Raw genomic sequence first — 20,903 nt, 5'->3', positions numbered from 1 at the left:
TATATCAAGTTACAGACCCTCTGAGCCGGCTGAACACACTTTTTGCTAATTTACTTATTTCAAGTGGTGCATCTCATTACCAAAATTTTTGCAAAGTTTCAATTTAATAGCATGCTAAATTTTAAAAACTAGCATTGTATTCTTATTTAGATGTTACATTTTTTTGTGAATCAATATTCCAATGTTTTTAAAAGATTGAAAACTTTATAATCTTTATAATATTCTTAATCAATCACAATGAAGTTTGTATACTAAAGGCTAGTTAAATTTCTACCAAAAATTACTCAAAGAACTCAGAAATAATATTATAATCAGACATGTAGCTGATTTCAGACTATACAGTCTATTTGGAGAAAAATTGGTTTCTTCTTGAAAAGATAGCAATCCAACTTAATTTCTTTATTGAAGTAACTTTGTTATGTCACCGTTGTTCATCATCAGTCTTATTTATGTTTAGTCAAGCTGGGTGAACGTCGTGGCATCAGTACCATTTGGTGCCAGCCATCACGATCTAGACTCAAAGACAGACAAGAAGGCAAATGCTCCTCCAGATAGGTAGGCAGTCTGTAGAGGACGACTTCCAGAATTTATATTTTCATATTTCTTGTAACGCATGATACTCGAAAAGGATACTATAAATACTTTTTTCCTATTTTTTAGGTTTCAGATTGTGTATATGATATTTCTGCTGCATGGTATAAGTTTCCCTCTACCATTGCACATGTTTATGACGGCCAACAATGTAAGTTTGAACTATTAATTACTCCATCAACTACTACAGTAATATCTTTAGTCAGAGTGCTTATTGATGTAATGGACGAGTCCCACTACCTCACTACGCATTTCCCCCATGTGCAGTTGAAAAAGACTTAGGGATTGAACAAAGACCATAAGTTTGCTGATGTGTTCATTATATATTAACTTTTTGAATGGCTTATAATTTTGTTCTGTGTATAGCAGGTTTCTTGTGAAAGTTGAATTGGGCACCCGCATTTCTTACACGCATTCATTTTAGGCCTACTATGTAGTGTAGCTCGTTGTACCTCAACTCGAATTAATAAGTTGAAGAGGTTGGGCATAGATTCAGGGTTCATGAAGACATTATCTTATCCTTTATAGGGCTTGCTTTAGCCACGGTTTATTTTGTTTTATCTTTCTTTGCTAGCAAGAAGCTGTTATTAAGCCGTATCTGTAACCACTTAGTAATCGGTCACAAAGAGGTTGTAGCGCAACTTTGTAGCAAGCCACTGGCGTGCAGTGCGTGACTTGTGATGCACTCATTTCTGTGGAGCTTTTAAAAGTTGAACAGTTAAGATTACCTCTTTCAGTTATGTTCGATTAGAAATTTAGATTTCAACGTCAGCCAATTATTTTTGTAGCACTGATTGATGTTTATGCCTGTAGTTTTCATCAGGGAAGGTTGTTTATAACCGGTATAAACGCTACCCTATTTACCAACATTTGTGTTACGAACAACGATAGATGGTATTGCGCGTATATCAAAAATGGTTCGTAAAGAAAAACAGTAGATACGATGTTCGTTCAGAGATGCCGTAGGTTAAATTTTTTGTTGCATGCGTTTAATGTATTTGCATCTATTATTCATTATGGTTGGTGAAAAGTGAAAGGCTTCTAGTAATAGTGGAAGTGTAAAAAGAGGCAAGTCAATTCATTTGAAACGAAAGTGGCAATAATAAATAAGCTTGATGCTGGTAAAAAGATGGTGAGTGTTGCCCGTGCATATAACATGAATCGTTAGTCTGTCGGTACAATTCACAAACAGAATGATCGTATCATGGAGCATGTAAAAGGTGCTGTGCTGATGCAATCCACGATCATTAAGCAAGAAAAGAGTAAAAGTCTCGGAAGAAATGGAAAAACCTCTCAGAAGAAGAGTTCTTTAAATGCAGTACAAACCAATATAGGTTACTTATACAAGCGTTAAACTTACTTATATAATTCTTCAACATATGCTCCGTACAAAATAATGAACTGACACAACTTATGAACAAATTCTGTTAATGAACGGCCATTCCGATTGTATCTCGTTCGTAATTTGTGGAGTGTCTGTATTAGTCCTTATACTAGCACATAAATACACTGATTGCCTTAATACACAGATACACTGATAGCACCTTTACACTGATTGACATACATTTCATTGCCTGAAAAACAAACAATGAATTCATAAAAGCATCAGAGGACTACATTAGTCACGGATTTGCTTTGCTTCAGGATGTATTTTGGAGTCATTATGTCAAAACTTGACATAATGACTCCAAAATACCTTTACTTTGGGAATGTGATAATAGACTATTTACTTTTTTTTGCGTAGCTGTAGTATCAGCTTTGCCAATTGCATAGATCTATTGAAGGGATTAGCTTGGTTTCAAGACTGAACATATATTCACTAAAAAATATTGACGTTTGCAAGAAAGACACAAAGTGAAAGTAATGCTCTCTTTTATTCCTTACCAGCTACTAATCAGTTAATAAACAAAGAGAAATGTGAGTTTTACTCAATTAATAGTTGTGGTAATTGTCTGCCCGTGACTCTCACACTAAGGTAAACAGCAAATACAGGTAAAAAAGCTTGACTGACTCAACATTTGTAAAAGATGTCGCCAAAACAAACTACTTAGCAATTCAATTGGCTTGTGTGCTCAATGTAAAACTTAGCCACCCAAGAGTAACCTGGTCATCTCTTAATCATCTTAGAGATTTGACCAAAGTTTGTGCAGTGAAATGCTATTCTTGTTGTAAAAGTATTGAATAGTGAATCTCTCAATGTGTACATATGTTTGTTCTTTTGTAGTACTTCACGGAGTTCAAACTCGCTCCAACAGGAAATCAAACCGAATCTGAGTACGCTAAAAACTTCCTGAGCTATGTTGGCATCGCATCCCAAATTCCAAATGTTTCACTCACCTTTCTAAACATATTCTTCCAAAGCAAGACTGGCAGGTTAGCCTTAAGAATGATTATTTTACTGCTAGTGTACTTTAATGATACATTAGTGTGCTGCATGCATTAAAGCCGTTTAATGCATGCAGCTAGGCTACAGTACAAGAAACAGCAGAAATTCACTCTTGGCCTTAGAATGGTCATTTGGGTCTTTATAATATAGAAATAAAATGTGTAGTTTACCTTGTCGTGAGAGAGAAAAACAAACAGATTTCAGAGCGAATAACACAACTGTGTTTAGTTTACATGATACAAGTGTCTCAAAATATAAATGTAGTTTACATAGGCTTTAGAAACCTCCAGATTTTAAAGTGAATGACGGAACTGTATTCAGTGTGGAACCAAAGTCCTTATTTGAACAAGTTCTCATACTTACCAACTGGATAAGTAAGCTTTGCTTTTTATATTATTAGGGACCTTCATATATTTAAAAAGCACTAGTCATTCTAGCCATTATTGGATATCAAAAATCATTCTCCTAGATGGTACTTGATTTCAACTTAATTGCAACACTCGATGGCATGCAGATGATTCTCTGTTGTGAACCCAGTCAAGACGATGTTTGCTGACTGCTGAGCAGCTATAAATGTAATTAATTTAAGCATAGATGGGCTTACTAGTTGTGAGTTACTGCTAGCACAACTTACTAAAAGGAAGCATTGGCATAGCACTCTTTGTCACAGAAGGAATTGTTTGCATTACGCTAGTGAAAAGTTTTCTATGATGGAGATCAATTTACACACACGCTTTGGATAATTTGCAAAGATCGAGATTGTATATGCGCACTCAAAAATGTTAGTAAATCCTTAGTGTAAGGGAATCTGATATATTCATATAGACTGGCAAGTGCATTTGTTGGAATTGTAAGCGTGTGCAATTTGTATGCGCAAGTGTGGAGTTCCTAGAGCTTGGAAAGTGAAACTGCTTTACATCTATAATGGAGCAAAGTGTTAAGGGAAAATTACAGTAAGCCTGACAAACATGAATTTGATAATCCGCATAATTCTATAGCTGATATCTAAGGAATCAGTGTTATAATACAAACACTGCTATGAGAAAGGTGGTGGCAGATAATAGGATTTGAAAATTGAAATTTGAGCTACAAAGCATTGTACCGCCATGCTAAACAACGATAGTTTAAAAAAAAATTATTGTATGATATTGGTAACTTGTGTATTGCAAAGCAGCGTATATCAACATTAATGTCTAGAGTCTCTTTACAACATTGCATCATCTTTTTGTACTTGCCTTTTGGCATTACCTTTTTCTTTATATGTGTCCAGCAGTATAATAGTAAGTGCAAAGTTTAGCATGTTGGTAAAGAAAAACTATATAAAAAGCTTTTCTTCTTTTTTATGCATAGTGTTTCACAAATCTTAGCCTTCCTTTTGTGTGGATAATGAATACTCCCTCAAACTGTTTAGCTATTGTTCTTGTCTCACGCATATAGTAGACTTTCACTTGTCCTTTCGCTAATGAATTTATTAGAGCAGTTGTGTTAGGGTGTAAGTATTTGGAGATAGAAGCAGCCGAGTACTAATCTTCAACGTAAAGCTGTATTTATTAATATAGTTTGATAGACTTACAGAGACTTTACTATACAAGTATTGATAAATTTTACCTAATAAAATTAAATTTCTCAGTTTTTCTTTATCAATGTTTGTCCTTGACAACTAGAGTACCAAAAAGTAGAATTAGCAAACTAATTAATTATTTACCTTTTGATAAAAAAGCTTATGCATGCAAGCATATATAGCATCTGTGAACAATTTGTGAGCTGTCTGGTAGATTGATAAATTAATTTAAAATAAATAAATTAATTCTTAATAACTTAATAAATTGGAAAAGCCAAATCTCAATTTTTGACCAGATGTTGAAAGATTAATAGCAACCACATTTGAGATTATAAAACTGCGCTGCATTTTAAAATATTTTAGCGGAGAATTACTGAAAGATTTCATTATGCTGAAGTACACTTTCATGCTATTGACTAGTTGGAAAGATAATCATAAGGGTTTTAAACTATAACAATGAAAATTATACTTTGTTCCAATTTTGACAATGCTCATAATAGCTTTTGTTATTCGCAAGCTAGTTACTATAGCAAAAAGAATATTTGCAGTAACAGAAATTAAACATGCTGTAGTGTTACAGAATCCATAAAGGAAGATAAACCTCTAGTTTTGCTATGATTTCCTCATAGATGGAGCTGCAACTATATTCCACTTATTTAATTGTCATGTCACTGTTGGATTAACACCATTATATGAAGGAGCATCATGTTTGAGCCTACAAATCTGTAAAAGTAAAGATATAGTACCTAAAGAAGAAGACAATTCCCATTTTATGTCTGAACTTTTCCTTCGTGCAGTTCTTGTAAATATATATAAAGTTTACTCAGCGTTATCAACTATAATTTTACCGGCCTTCCATTTCTATAGCAGATCCCTGGCTGTTAGGTTTGAGGCCTCCTCAACCTCACTTCAGCAGTTTCACTCCTTTCGTAAGTAGCTTTAGTTGCTGACATTAGTTTTCTAGTGTTTGCTCTTCTGAACAACAACAATAATATCTTTTGGCAGCACTTTTTCTCTTAAAGTTTCATTTCGGTTCTTGTTAGCACATGAAGCACTTACTTAGTGTTAACCTCGACACGTTACTTTTATGCACACATGTTGACATCTGACCCATAACATGAAAATCATTCAATATCTAATTTATTTTGTGCGAAACTGTATAATAAATAATATAAAATCTCTGTTTTGTTTTAGTAAAAACATTCGTATTGCTGGCTCAATAGGAGGGCTGATAGTCATGTTCATCATCACAATAATACTTGCTATTGTGAACTCCCAAGGATGTAAGTTATGTTAGCTCTGTTTCTATATTAACCAATCCCACATATCCATTGTTTGTGTGCGCGTGTTATTTTGTGTAAATGCTATACCTTTCTGCCTTTCTTGGCTGTGCATATGCTCCGTGCCATCAGCTAAGTCACCAAAAATATTTGGTTTCAAAGTTCTCTCTGGTTCCAGCTCCTTAAATACCCACCCTTAAAACCAGCCTCTGGAATACCTTCCTGCTGGCTATTATATTAAAAATGAAAGAGTCTCAGCAATGCTAAGCTTACTGTATAGGCTTGTATTAAAATAATAGGATTATATGCTTACCTTGATTTTTAAGATGAAATAATTATTGTTTCCAAATTTCAGAATAAGTGAGAATATACAAATATATGTACAACTATGTGGCTTATTTAGAGAAACAATGTAATACTTTATTTTGTATTGCTACATAAATCATGTATTTTTCATCTTCTGTTTTTACTATTTAGGGCAAGGTACTTTCTTTGGTCTGACGATGGCTTCTATTGTCATTATTAACAGTAAGTGTCACATTTTCATCTCACCTTTTATTATCTTGCCAGTCTACCAGTTTGTCGAGGTACTAAACAAAATTTCATTTAGATCATTATTAAACATTTATTATTATTATTTGTTCTGTGACTAATACTTATTAATCCTTGTTGATCATAAACTAAATTTTAAAATAACATTACATATATAAAATACAACGAAACTGGGAATATTCACTCACGATCATTAATCATAAACTTGGTTCAGGGTATTCAGATAAATCAGTCATAATTCTCCAATTTATTTTTATCTGGTTGAGCTAAATGCTCTCCGTGGAAAATAAACCGGCTCATTTTTCACTATGTATATACATTTGTTCTATCACCAAACACCAAATTTTACTCAGTATTTCAGTACGTGCTGCATAAACAATTACTAAACAGAGCAGAAGTTGCTGGGTATTAGATAGCTTATAAGGCAATTTTTCTCAAAATTTTGTTAATAAAATTTAATTCCAATTTTTAGAGTTTACCTGGAGGCTTTTAGATTATATTTCATTATGCCTCAGTCATGAACTGCAAGCGTGTAACTTATTTTAACTTATTCTATAATATTTTTGGTACCAATACCAACTCTTCTGAAGCCCAGAGTTTGTGTGCCTAAATTCAATACACTCGCATTTAAAATTAACAAGTTTTGAATTACGCACTTTACTAATCTGAATAAACTCGTACATTATGAGAGTTCTTAGTAATCTTGTTTTTGTGTGTTTGTCAATTCTCTAATTGAAAGATTGCAAAGTAATCTTAAACAATGCAAAAGAAGGCTGAAGGTTAGTACTAACTTTATGAATTTCTATACAGTCATACCTTGACATACGAGTCCCCCAACATACCAGATCCAAAAAACAAGAGATCCAAATCGAGATACAAACAAAACTCCGAGCAAGTTTCTGCTTTGAGATACGAAAAACCTTTGAGACGACGAACCAGCTCTCGATGGCAACTAAATGGTCAATCATGCAAGAGGCTGTTTTCGAGAACATTTCTGTCTTGTCAAATCAGTTTAAAACAGTTTTCAAAAGGTCAGCTAAAGGTTATAGTGAAAGCGAGGCAAAAAACACCAAGCCGGAAACAAATAAATAAAAAATTAAGACAGATACAAAATTCAAGGCAAGTTTAGTAAAAGATCAAAACTTAGCTTCAAGTGTGGGTTTAGTAAGCTAAATTCATTTAATTTAAATTCAAAGTTTATATTAAGTAGCTTCAAAAAAGTAGTCCAGTGCACCTAACGCGCTGTTGTCGAGTCTCTCACACTGCTGTTAGCCGCTACATGTGTCTCAAAGGTCAGAACTTCTTACAGTACTGTACATAGTAATTTTGCATTATATTGCAGATTTTAACTACAAAATCGGTACTTTTGGCTTTGTGAGCATAGGTACTAAATTACAGCAACTAAAAACACGTTTTTTAGTGTAATATTCTGTTTTAGGTGGTTTTTCACGGTATGATAATGGATTTATTTGTATTCAGTTATTTTATAAAGAAAATATTGCATTGAGATTTGAGAGCATTAACATAGAAGCTCAGTCCCAAAAGACATTAAGCTTGTATGTTGAGGTATGACTGTATTTCTCAATTTTTTGGTGGTTTTGGCATCTATCGATGCTTATTACAGACCGTAAACAATCAATCATGTGGAGAGGTCTGCTATGGTCAGTCTGAAGGCTGGTTCACACTATATCGCCATATCTCGGCATTGATGTCACAATACTTCGGTGATCATCAATGATAACGATGGTCACACTATCACAAACCTATCCGCGTTGGCATCGGGAAATACTTTGTGATGTAGTGTTCTCATTTTTCTTTTTAAATTTTCGCAAATAAACTTTGTTGTTTTTGCGTCCTTAAATTGAATCAAATACTAGTCTCGCAGCAACTAACATAAACGGAAATAAATAAATCACGCTATCCGCGAATCACTATCACCAAAATGGTTCATATTAAAAAGGCTGTCATCGATGCTCGGCGAAATATCGAGAAAGTTTGACCGCTGCAAACTTTCTCGACGTATCCGCATTGCCTCGTCGATGCCATCGATTTACGGTTGACACAATCGATGATGAACGCTGAAAGGAAAACGCCGTCATACGGTGATATAGTATGAACCAGCCTTAATAAACATCAGTAGTCAGGTATAAAATACGACAAAAGTATTGCGGCTCTCACTTTTAGGTAGTAATGAGCTGTCATATTGAATTAGATTAGAATTAGAAACATATATGACAGTAGCATTTATACCTATTAGTTAGTTTTGAACTGCTGGTTTATTATTAGTTCATGTTTTTAGTTTTTTCCGGGCTTTACCAGTCGTGTCTGTTTGGAGTGGCAGGACCTTTTCCTATGAAGTACACCAACGCAGTTGTTATTGGATCAGTAAGTTTTAGTCAAAGAAAGTATTTCAGTAAGCCGAAGTGATGGCAATACTTGAAAAATAATTTTTGCTTTTCAACAGTACTTATTGATTCTATCGATTTCTTTCAAATTTTGTCTAAATGTTCTTTATTTTTATGTTATAATGTAGTTTATTCAATATATTTGCCTAAGTTGTAATTTGAAACCGTTGCATAGAAGATGAAGTATTTTAACTCAATTAATGCTCAGTGGTTTTGCTTGACTGCATCTTCAGAATTTCTTATAACATATTTTTATAAATTATTATAAAGTTTAATATTGTTGTGTTTTTCAGAACTCCAGTGGCATATTTACGACTATAACAATGATTGCAAGCCTTTTGTGTAAGTATATCTAATCTTTTTCAGATATGAAATGAAACTATGGGCAGTGCCTCACATGTGTTATTCACTGCTTGCCTATGTTGTGATGACTGGTCTTTCTTTGCACGCTTTAATACATAGAATTATGCAGATTTGATCTTTTGAGCAAAGCTTTTTCCATCCTATGTATTCTTTGATCAATACATTTGATTAATAATTCAACAACTGGAAGATATATCCAATTTGTAGTCGAGGATAAGAGTTTTGTTATTTATACTGTGGCCATACATACTTTTGTTGTTGCAATAATGAAATGAAATGTTGTTCTAAAATGTAGAGTCAATATAATTGTAATTCAAACCAGGACCGTCAAAACTGATTGTGACTTCATTAATATACATGAACAGCCTTAAAAAATGTTTCTGAAGTTATAACCAATCAGATTAAATTAAAGAAATATAAAATGCGCTTGGCGGTTCATTACTTTTAACCTTTCTTTGATTTTATCATGAAATTCAACCAGAATTAAACTTTGGTTGCACACAACTTTGTTTAACTATGGAAACCATTCTACAATTATTCTTCAAAAGAATTACAACTCCTATGTATGATATATTTGGAGCCTAAAAATGCAGTGGATGTGCTCTGAATAGTGCCTGTATAAAGTGCCATTAGACAGTTTATGAGTAGCAACAATGGTATATCACTGACTACCATGACAAACTTTCTGCATGTTTTGTATTTCGTAATGTTTTTTTTACAATTGCAAGGAGTAAGGCAATTCTGTTCGGTATATTACAGTGGCAAAGAACCTGCAGTTGGCTGCCATATGGTACTTTGTGGCAGCGGTACTTGTGCTATGCTTGGCTCTTATCACATACTTCCTCCTCCCTTCCATGGTATGTTTAGTGTAATATTTATTGCAAATAACATACTAATTAGTTTTCCTTGAACTTTCGCGTTTGCTTTTCATAGTATTTTATCAACACATGTCTTAGGAAAATTGTCATCCAATAATGCCAGAAAAACATTTATTTAAGAATAAAATTGTACAACTTGTTAAAACTACAAATAATAAGCTTATTCCCAAAAATAGTATTTGGACTGATTACATGACACTTTTCATTAATTTATTGTAAAATCTACTTGTATTTTTGCTGTGTGTATGAGAGCTCTCTGATTATTTGTGCCAAGGAAAACAGCCTTCATCAATATGAATAGTCAAGTAAGCTAATAACTGTCAGCAGCAGATGCCAACAGACTGTTACTCGCTGCTCTAGTACAAGTAGATACTGCAATAAATGTTGTTAGGTAATTTTGGTTAGCATCTGCCTTATCATTAAGGCTCTGGAGCTTATTTGAACAAATGACATTATTTTTTATGAAGTTTGGTACAAATCTGGTTCAAGTTTCAATTCGAGATTTACATTTGTAAATAATGACACCCTGTTCAACTTACAAAAAACCATAACTGCAAATTCAAAGGTCTAATGATATCTGCGTAATTACACAAAAGTGTGCTGCAATATAGGAATTGCTGCATCTCAAATAGGAATCATCAAGGGTATCTCAAATCAGTGTAGTGTGTCTACTCGACTACATACCAATATCTAAAGCATCTCATCAGACTCCTTCAAAGTTCCTTGGTCTAGACCATGTAATTGGAATCATTCAAATTTTTTTTTAATATTTAGTTGAGGCTGTTTAATCAGTGGCTGGTCAAAAGTAATTTCAACTATATGTAAAATGTTAAACCCTTTGATATAGATAACTTGTGTTTAAAAACATCTATTATCTTAACGGCTTTTGAGAAAACAAAAGAGAGCATTCACACAGATTATAACAATCGATTTTCAGGTAACCGGTAAATTGTCACCGATTTTCAGGTAACAGTCGATAATAGGTTCAACTTGGAGATATCGATTACAACATGACTTTGAACGAACATATATTACATTTGTAAAATGTCTGCTTTAGCAGTTGAAATTCACTTATTTGTATAGTGAAAGTTTTCAGTTAGGACTCGGGCTTCTTCATCGATATTTTTATTAAAGTACAAATCATAACAAACTCTAAACATGATGACTACGATGTAGGTTAAGTTAGGAGCTGTCAATTGGCTCTTACGATAAAAATGCAGAACATGTACATGTATAAGTTCGACATACATACATGGAGTGTGAGTTTCGATGACCAGCTTAGGGATTATATTACCAAAGAAAGATCGCAACTCATAAAGTATACTATTTGTTCACTTCATTGTTTCCTGGCAATTGCTACTGAGCTCGCTGCTGGTGCAGCTTGAAAATTGTACAGACATAAGAAGATTGCAACGTCTAAAGCGTAAAATTGGTTTGTTTACTTGCAGTAGCCTTCGTTATCCATAGATGATTTCCATAAATGCTTTGCTCATTGCAGGTGCCATAGACTCACTGTGAGTACATAGACTTTATAAGATCTGTAGTCCATAGGTACAGGTGGCGGAGCTAGTGTGCAAATTACTTTTCTATCAACTTAACAAAAACCATGTTCACCTAGTGACACTAGTAATACAATTGTATCCATTTCAATAACAGACTCATCAGGAAATGGTTTAACAAAAATTTATATAAGGTCTTTTTTATGGTTTTGGGTTTCACTATTTTGCCATTAAGTAGACCTTGTTTTTCGTCGTGATGAAATATTAAATAAATTTAAAATAATGAAGGAATATACTTTCAAAACAGAAATTTTATACCGATAAGAAGTTGGATGTTTTTCTAATAATCGTAGACCTGTCCAGAACTTACCATCCTTTACCAGTTGTTGTGTAACAGAAGGTAGACTTACATTTCTTGTTTTACGTCAAAATTATAGGCCTTTTACAAGCACTACACTAACCCTTACGCTTCTAATTTGGAAGAAGACTCTCAGAAGGCTTTAGTGCAAAAGGAAGAAATGAATTATGTTAGTGAAAAAGTTCCATATGTTCACGTACTAAAGAAGGTAGGCCTTATTGTCTACTTACTGTCAAGTTGAGCTTTAGAATGTCTAAATATTTAGGTGTGTTAAGTTTACATCCGATGGATATAAAAAACATTGATAGCTTGAGGTTCTCGTCATGTTATCTGTTTACATAATTCCAAAATATAACCGTGTTTATATAGTTACATGGTGTTTACTGCAGACATGGAAACAGCTCTTAGGAGTATGGCTGACGTTCTTTGTCAATTTCACGTGCTTTCCAGCGATACTGGCAGATATCCGGCCATCTGATCCTAATTTCTTTTTACCAGGTAAAACAAATCTCAACTAATATTTGCAGAAGTCCTATATTTACGACTTTGCAATATTTTTATATTTAGCTAAAATTATGCATTATTTTCTTTAACTAATAGTTATATAGTGAGGAAAGAGCGATACAGCTGTATGATAGCAACTCACTAAATAAGAAATATAGATTTGTTATCTAAAGTCCACAAAATTCTGAGTTTAGGTTGGTTATGAAAAAAATTTGCATAGCAACCATAGCAACCAAAGTTGCATAGCAAATTATATAGTTAAGTTTGGAACAAGTTAATTTACACTCTATGTATTAATTTCCTGTGTTGTAATCATTAGAGCAGCCTTTAAGTACCAACGCTTGTTACATCCTTGGCGTACAAACCATGCTATCACTACCACGAGAGTGAGCATCTATAACTGAACAAAAACAAATATTTGTCATGAAACATGTAATATTTCTTTAGTTAACAAGAGTTTAATACCTTTCTGTTTTTAGATTACCTTTATACTCCTATTACAACATTTTTCTTCTTTCATTGCTTTGCAACTCTCGGAAATCTTGCTACAGAACTTAAGTTTAAGGTAAGTCATACATCTATGAACACTTGAAAATATCAGACATGATTTGGGAGCTTCTGTATTCCGAGCGCTGGCTACACACACATTAAACTATCAATTTACTGCTCATTTCCAGACTGATTTTTCCACATTTTTATCAGTCAACAAACTGTCAAGCGGTTGGCAGCTTCATTTTAAAATGTAGACAAGTTTGAAGTTAAAAGCAAACCATACTTATTAGATATTGGTAGAAAGGCACTTTAGATTAAGATACAAAATATTTTATGAGTTTACTTTTTGCACTTCAAAACATTAGTATATAAAGACCAACTAAAAATTAAGACTAAATAAAATGTCAGAGGAGACAATTCCATTTATTTCAGCTGACTAACAATTGATGCTTTTCTGTTTACAGCCCGGCCCCAAGTACATAATTATACCAATAGTTTTACGGTTACTCTACATACCTTTCTTCTTGTTATGCAACTATCGTACAGACGTGAGGTCATTTCCTGTCTACATCAACAATGACTATGTGTATTTTCTCGGAGGCATTACCATGGCCTTCACCGGAGGCTACTTCAGTAGCCTATGTATAATGTATGCTCCAAGGTATGTTCAATTTCAAGGTGTTACAAGAACTCTTAGCCTTGTGTATTATATTATTTGAACAGCAAAAGGGTTTGGACCATACCTAAAATGTTAATATTTATTTTTATAATATCTTTACTCGCTTGCAACTTTGCATGGAGCAACATGTCAACTGCTCAATCTTGACATGATAGGAAGTGTACTCGGTGTTATGGCAGTACGATATGTGATCTGGTTAGTGTACAGTTAGCTACCAGCAAGGGTTATAGTTCCAGAAAATGCAAGCTCTAGTTTCTATTAGTTTTCTCCGTTATCATTACTTATTATCATTACTACCTACCGGCTGTGAGTGCAAATGAATTTATTTATATTAGAAGGAAATGCAAATCATGCTTTGTGCAATTAATCTTCGAAAAAGGATTAAATCGCTTAAGGCTATCGAATTAAGTAAAATGTTGTAAATCACTTGAAATTCATTTACGATGTATATAAGATGGTTGCCTTATGTAATTAGTGTAAGATTGTACCTAAAAGTTTGGGTAACTATATAGTGGTTATTGTTGTAGCCTCGTTGAGAACCGCTGGGCAGGTACTGCAGCCGTGTTTGCGACATTCTTCATCGTATTAGGACTTGTCATTGGAGTTAACTTCACTTTGCTCCTTGCCAAGATTGCAGAAGTGATATGAGACAATACTGCTGACTAGCTTATTAGTTTTATAACCAAATTCATTACGGGTTGCAAAACCGCTACCTGATGAAGTATTTCATTGAGTGGATGAACTCTCTGCTGTAATTCTCAAAATATCATGAAAACTATGCAATTGTATACCCTCAAACGACGATAATCATGACTTGGACACCCAAATGAATGCCAAGTTGTAGAGTGTGTTTGTTCTTTGCATTTGCTAGCAGCTATATGGCTTTCAATATTTAATGAAACTGCACACCAACCATCAGAACACATTTTTGCTATATAATTTTTGCCATTACGATGACAAAAGTGTTATTGCATGCATATTGGCCCTGAATGCGAATAAATTGGTCTCCTTCCCACAGTATTTTGTAATTCTTTAATTTTGAGCAAGGTGCAACATTGTAATTGTCATGTAGTGTGAACATCGCTCCACAATAAAAGAAGAGTGTGCAAAATAAAATATATTGCCTAGTGTATCTCATGTGCATTGCTATATTCATAAATTTGTACTAAAAACTGTACAGGTTGGTCATATTATGGTTTAGCTAGGCTTCTGTTCAACTGCTAATCCGTTTATTATATAAGCTTTTAAAAATCTGAACCTCCTCTAATGACTAGATGTTATCTACTATTAAATTGAGCCTGTTAATGTTAGAGTGTTGAGCCGCATTACTTGTTACCCAAGGAGAACAGGTTAGTTATCTTGAGGAGCTTGATAGTTTGACCTATTTGAAGTAACACATTTAGTGTTACAAAACACTGACAACTTATTTATTATATGCGTATGGATATAGAACATGTTGAATAATGAGCATCTGGAAAATTGTAACTTATTGAAAGTTTACAGTGTACAATGTTTTAAATACAGCATTGCTAAACCAGACATTGCCCATTTTGGGTGAAAACCATTTAATCCACACCAAATGGTGTCGAGTTTTGGGTTGGTTAAATACATATTTGAACTCTGAACCCATTTATACAAAGTCACATGTTTTTTGCTAAAAACATTTGTTGTTGCGTGAAAAAACATGGTTGAAAAATTTACCTACCTGTTTTTTTATATTTAGTTATTATGTGATTTAATCCTACTTACTAATTGGTAATCCTACTTCACGCAGCATATTTTATTTGTGGTAATAAAATCCTGGCATTTGTTAGAATGTCGAATTCATCACAATTTCCTGCAGCGTAACTGACTTGTCTAATTCCCATTTTGGCATTTGTAAAAAAGTGAAGTTACCTTGTAAGTGATGAAGGTGAGTCCATCACGGGTTAAACAGAAAGGCTAAAGGATAGTATATTGTTTGCTAAATTGGTTGAAAAGAGGTTTGTAAAGGCTCGCTCAAGCAGAAATTAGAGGCCTGAATATACAGCAGGTTATCTCACGAGTGAACAGGTTTCCTAGTGATCTAGATACACATCACTAGTAGAGAAAAATGTTAAAAAATAATTGTAAAACTAGCATATTTTAGTTGTCACATTTTTGTTTTAATAAGCCAATTTTTGTTTAGTTAGAGCTCAAACAGTTGCAGCTAAGGTAGAAAGAAAAACACCAAGTCTGAGCATGCTTCTTCCGTTCTGAGTGTATAGGCTATCGTACAAAGGCTTTTCTTTTGAAAATGATTTTTTTCATGACCAAATTACAGTAAAAAACAGTTCTTTAGTTTGATTATTGTTAGATCATTGATTTAATTTTGTTGTGTGCTGCTGTACATAGAGGTGGAATGAGACACGAGACGTCTCGAGTATCGACCTGTCTCGTATCGGTCTCGTCTCGACTAACTATTGCCAAACTCGAGACAGGAAATAGAACTAAAGCGCCTGCGCAAGGTTGTTAAAACATGGCTTCTTACGGTAGCGACAACTCCATATATTGTAATGGATTGCGGGCAACTGCCTTTAAAGTTATACCCGGTCCGTTACTACCTGTTGCTATTGATTATGTTGGCCACTGAGTCTAATCATGTAGTCCGGACAAGGGCCCTGTTATATTTTAGTTCGGTTCTGTGTCCTTAAAACAGATACCGGGTCGTATCTAATTACTATAAATAAGACTTTTGCGGGTAAAATGTCTGTATTTTATCGTATCGTGTCTAAACACCAACTGCCCTTCATAAAATTCGGGCCTCTTTTACGTATATACTACCAATCGCGGGTAAAACTTGCCCGGACACGTAGAAACGAACGAAAGGACGTGTCGACCATAGTCCGTGTTCGGTTAACAACGACGTTTTGTTAGCTCAATATAAGAATATACATGTGCATGTATACAGTAATTAATATAATTTTATGAGTACAATTTAAATATAATTCACATACTACAGTTAATACACAAACAACACTTAACATTAATGAAACGATAAGAATGAAAGTATTATCGTGTGTTCTTTTAGTTGCGGTATTTCTTTGTAGAGCGACGGCTATCGGCTTCATTACATTAAAAAGTAAGAACTATTCAATAGATGGTAAAAATATACATGTACAAAGCAATATGTTTATAATAATTATGATCAATCAAGCTCAAAATTCTTAGAATATATAACTTCGGTATTTTAGAGCTGTTTGTGTCACTTTTGTTTACAAAAACTACATGCATATCACTATTAAAATGTTGTGTTTAAATCGTTTACACCAGGCGAAAATTCAATTTAAAAATAGTTTTATTAATTTTATATATACCAAGTAGCTAGTACTTGTGTAGTGAAATCACCACCAAATGCTCATTATTTTACTGTCTCGTGTCTCGAATCTCGAATTTTTACAAGACAGTGTCTCGAGTCTCGTCTCGAACTTAGAAAACCTGTCTCGTTCCACGTCTAGCTGTACGGCAGCGCATATGATAGCAACTATGGCAAAAATAGCTTCGCGAACATGTGTTGGGAAAATTTGTTGACATAACATTGGCTACGCACAGTAAGCCCAGCGTTTTCCCAACTTTCTTTCGTTTTCAATCAGATAGCCTGCAGTTCATGTGTAGATTTCATCACCAATTGCTAGACTGCCTCCACGACAATAATTGAGTATCATTGAGTGCAATTGTTTTTGCAAAAGCTCATTCTAGAGTTTCTAATCGTATGGGTGTTTATAAGGATGGTTCTCAGGAATCAAAGTTTTGAAATCCAGTATTTTTGTTGACGTTTGGAAGGCACAGAGCATTTGTATGGAAAGTTTAGGTAAAATCGGGCAAAAAAATGCGGCAACGCGCAGACATACGGACAATGACGAAGTGGGATTTACTGACAACGATACTTTTTCATGATTAATTTATTTTTTAAGAAGTTTCATGGTTAGCTGAATTCTTCGAAGAGGTGCTTATACCTCTTCAGGGCCACCACCATTGTAATTCCTGATGAGCCCGAAGCCGTGAGACGAGAATTTTTTGTGTTTTCAGGCAGCCAGCAGGTGGGTATTCAAGAGGCTGGTTCTCAACAACCATGCAGATGGAGTTTTGACACCAAATATTTCAGCGACCTGGTGGAAGGCACAGAGCGTGTGCGTGCGTGTGTGAAGTTTTAATGAAACTTGCTAAAAAATATGGAAACTGGTACCATTTGCGCAGACTAACAGACACGCAAATAACAAAGTGGGATTTATTAATATACATTGGTCATGCATTCAAGCAATTATTTTTTCTAGGTTTTTTCTATTTATTACAAGACATTGCTTGCTTCACAGTATAATAGCTATCAAACATTGTTTGAACTGTGCTTGGTAAACTGTTCACGCTTCTTAAGAGGATGCCATAACTTAGTTCAGTTAAACAAGACGGCCGTTTATCCTGTTTTTGGCAGAGTGCTCACACCTCTTGAGGGACACCATGTCTTGTTCAGCTAATGGAGAAAAACCAAGCATCACAGTGTCATTGTTTGCAACAACAGTGACTTTGCATTTGTAAGCTATTAATGTTATAGCGTCAATCAATCCTTGTCTGGGGATATCATGATCTTCTAGCTTACTCTGTGTCATATTAGTGGAATGTCTCTATGTTCAATCACCTTATAGATAGAAATCGGTGCATGCCTGCGAGTTCAACAGTTTGATTTAATTATTAATGAAATTGTAAAATATTTGTAAAGTTAACCATGGGGAGATGTATATAAAATAATTTCCACAGTCCTTGGAATGCATTATAGAGTATATTAAATGATGATAATATCAGTGTCACAGGCTGCTGGTCACCAATCTTTTTGGTTACATGTCTGCCACTGTAAGAATTTTCTGCCAGATCGAAGTACATGGCAATCGCTTAAGATTTTCAGTTTGCTAATTTTCTGACAAGCATCGTGACACCTTCCATAAATTAGGCAGGTTTACTTCAGCTCTAAGGCTGTAAAGTTTAACGAAAGCCTTCAATGTGGCTTCAGCATTAAGAATCAAATAAAATAATTAAAGTTTTTAAAATCAATTTTATCTTTATTATTTTTAATGCTATTTATTAAAATCCAACTTTACTTAGCACCAAAATCACTATTTATAGCTTCATTTGCTTACTGGTTAGGAATATTTTGCTATGACAGATTTTTAATAAAAGGAAGAATATTTTGGTATTATTTGTGTCATTGCTCATCTGTAACGTATTTGAAGTGTCGAATATCTTTGTTTTTTCATCTGAACAGATAAAATTTTAATCACCATAATGGCTGTTCTTAAATAAAATGATTAAAATGGTCAGGTATTCGAGTAGAAAAGTTTCAGGTATTATAGATTATAGAATTAGATAACAAGGTGTAGATAATAAACACACTTTGTTGGCCTCGTATTACTAATGAACAAAGCGATTGCATAGATTAAAATTATTACCTTCAAACCGCTGATAGAATACTACTCTCATAGTGTCTGTTAACATTTGGAAGCGGTTTAGGGGAGTTTCATTAGCGGAACTGGTCAGTTCTAGAAGTGCTATATTAGTACGGTGTGGGATACAATTACATGTTATTAGATGAAAGAAGTGTCAAAAAGAAACTTACAATATACAAGTATATGCTGCATCCAGTAAATAATCATTGCCATTATTTCTCATCAAATTGGCATCATTGGGTGGGAATGCAGAAATAAAACATTTCTGACATATCCTTGGAGACATTTAGTGATTCAGCGTCTGCCAAAAACTGTATCCTACTAAGTGAATGCTATTTGTGAGAAAAGGTTCCAAGGCAGTTAGGTAATGGCCATTTTCCTTGCAACTTTTCATTCATGATCACAATCGAAAGACTGGGTTTTCAGTAGCTGAAAGAAATAGCAAAAATAAGTATGCTATGTTAAGGTCATAAAAACAAGGTAAATAGAACCAACCTGCAGTCACTAAAATTCGCAACAAGAATAACTCCATGTGATTCACATGACTCACTTAAATTTTGCTGGTGGTTTGCGCCATATGTGACGTTTTTAATTTGTTCAACCGGGCTGTCTTCCATTAAACATCTGTTGGATATGTATCTGTCGTCAACTGGGCTGTCCTCACCGAAATCGTACTCAACTTGATTGTTCTCAACATATATGTTTTCAAATAGACTGTCCTCAATTTATCTGTTCTAACTAGACTGTCCCCAACCTAGCTGTCCTCAACTAGACTGCCCCCGACGTAACTGTCATCAATTAGACTATCCTCAAAGTAGCTGTCCTCAACTGGGCTGCCCTCAACTAGACTGTCCTCAATGTATGTGTCCTCAACTAGACTGTCCTCAATGTATATGTCCTCAACTAGACTGTCCTCAATGTATATGTCCTCAACTAGACTGTCCTCAACTAGACTGTCCTTGATGTATATGTCCTTGACTAGACTGTCTTCAATGTATATGTCTTCAACTGGGCTGTCTTGAATGGGACGGTTATTAAATGAGCTGTCCTCTACTGAACTATCTTCAAATAAACTGTTCTCAACTGAAATGTTTTTAATAAATTGAGCTGTCTTCATGCAGCTGGTTTACAATTGACTGAACTGTTTTCTACTGCACTGTCTTCAGCTAGACTTGAACTGCCTTCAACTGGCTTGCTCTCAATTGTTTTCTTTCTACACTAATACTATATTATATATTATTATAGCACACTTACTATATTATATGCGCCAATAACCTATGCCTACCAATAATAGCATTTCAATTATAGAACAACTCCTTGAGTTTAGTAGTAGCCTACTATCAATATAAAAATTCATAAAATTATTCTTTCTTTTAAAACATGCCTGTAGACCAACAAACAATATTAAAAAGAAAAAAACAGAACATCTATGTGATAATAATAATAAGTATAATAGAGAAATTAATAACAAAAATGCCGTAAAATGATAAAATACAAGTAAGTGTAACGCACTCCTGAGTCTATTTATTTCCATTTATTAAAACTTAAGTCACTAAATACAACCTTGAAACTGTCTGTAAAGACATCCCTGTTTTAATATATTAGAACTCTGTTATACTTTATCATCAAACAGTTGATGAAACTAAAAGTATTGTGAAGTTACCAAATTTTAGCCTACCTCATTTGGATTTGGTTACGAATTTACCTATGTTAGCAATTTAGATATTTTTTACGTTCTCTAGACGTTCTCTACTTGCACAAACGAAGAAGCCTGAGGCGCTTTCCTTCGAACACAGGGAGCCTGCCAAAGCACGCCTGCTGGGACACACTCTACCAGCTACTTCCTCCCAGGGAAAAATCGAAGATCGAGCAGTGAATCTCCTGTTGGATATCGGATGCACA

At 34.3% G+C, this 20,903-nt stretch overlaps 2 protein-coding genes across 2 annotated transcripts in view; one reads left to right on the top strand and one right to left on the bottom strand.

Annotated features, from left to right (window-relative positions):
* Window positions 1-14,631, top strand: part of LOC137391242 (equilibrative nucleoside transporter 1-like) — a 34,956-nt gene extending 20,325 nt beyond the window's left edge. The window contains exons 4-16 of the mRNA XM_068077655.1: window positions 458-555; window positions 661-742; window positions 2,816-2,964; window positions 5,733-5,821; window positions 6,296-6,346; window positions 8,670-8,755; window positions 9,069-9,117; window positions 9,898-9,995; window positions 11,953-12,081; window positions 12,263-12,371; window positions 12,857-12,942; window positions 13,334-13,530; window positions 14,076-14,631. Of these exons, the coding sequence (XP_067933756.1) occupies window positions 458-555; window positions 661-742; window positions 2,816-2,964; window positions 5,733-5,821; window positions 6,296-6,346; window positions 8,670-8,755; window positions 9,069-9,117; window positions 9,898-9,995; window positions 11,953-12,081; window positions 12,263-12,371; window positions 12,857-12,942; window positions 13,334-13,530; window positions 14,076-14,196 (1,344 nt within the window). The 3' untranslated portion in view covers window positions 14,197-14,631. The remainder of the gene's footprint in view (window positions 1-457; window positions 556-660; window positions 743-2,815; window positions 2,965-5,732; window positions 5,822-6,295; window positions 6,347-8,669; window positions 8,756-9,068; window positions 9,118-9,897; window positions 9,996-11,952; window positions 12,082-12,262; window positions 12,372-12,856; window positions 12,943-13,333; window positions 13,531-14,075) is intronic.
* A 5,124-nt stretch (window positions 14,632-19,755) lies between these two features.
* On the bottom strand, window positions 19,756-20,118 carry LOC137390687 (variable charge X-linked protein 3B-like). Its single transcript, XM_068077010.1, has one exon. It carries the CDS (start codon window positions 20,116-20,118, stop codon window positions 19,756-19,758), a length of 363 nt encoding a protein of 120 aa, XP_067933111.1.
* Between the last annotated feature and the right edge of the window lie 785 nt (window positions 20,119-20,903).

Source organism: Watersipora subatra, chromosome 3 (genome assembly GCF_963576615.1).
Source record: "Watersipora subatra chromosome 3, tzWatSuba1.1, whole genome shotgun sequence".
NCBI classification, from domain to species: domain Eukaryota; kingdom Metazoa; phylum Bryozoa; class Gymnolaemata; order Cheilostomatida; family Watersiporidae; genus Watersipora; species Watersipora subatra.
Note: the sequence above shows the minus strand (reverse complement) of the source record. Positions and strands in the feature narration are given on the sequence as shown.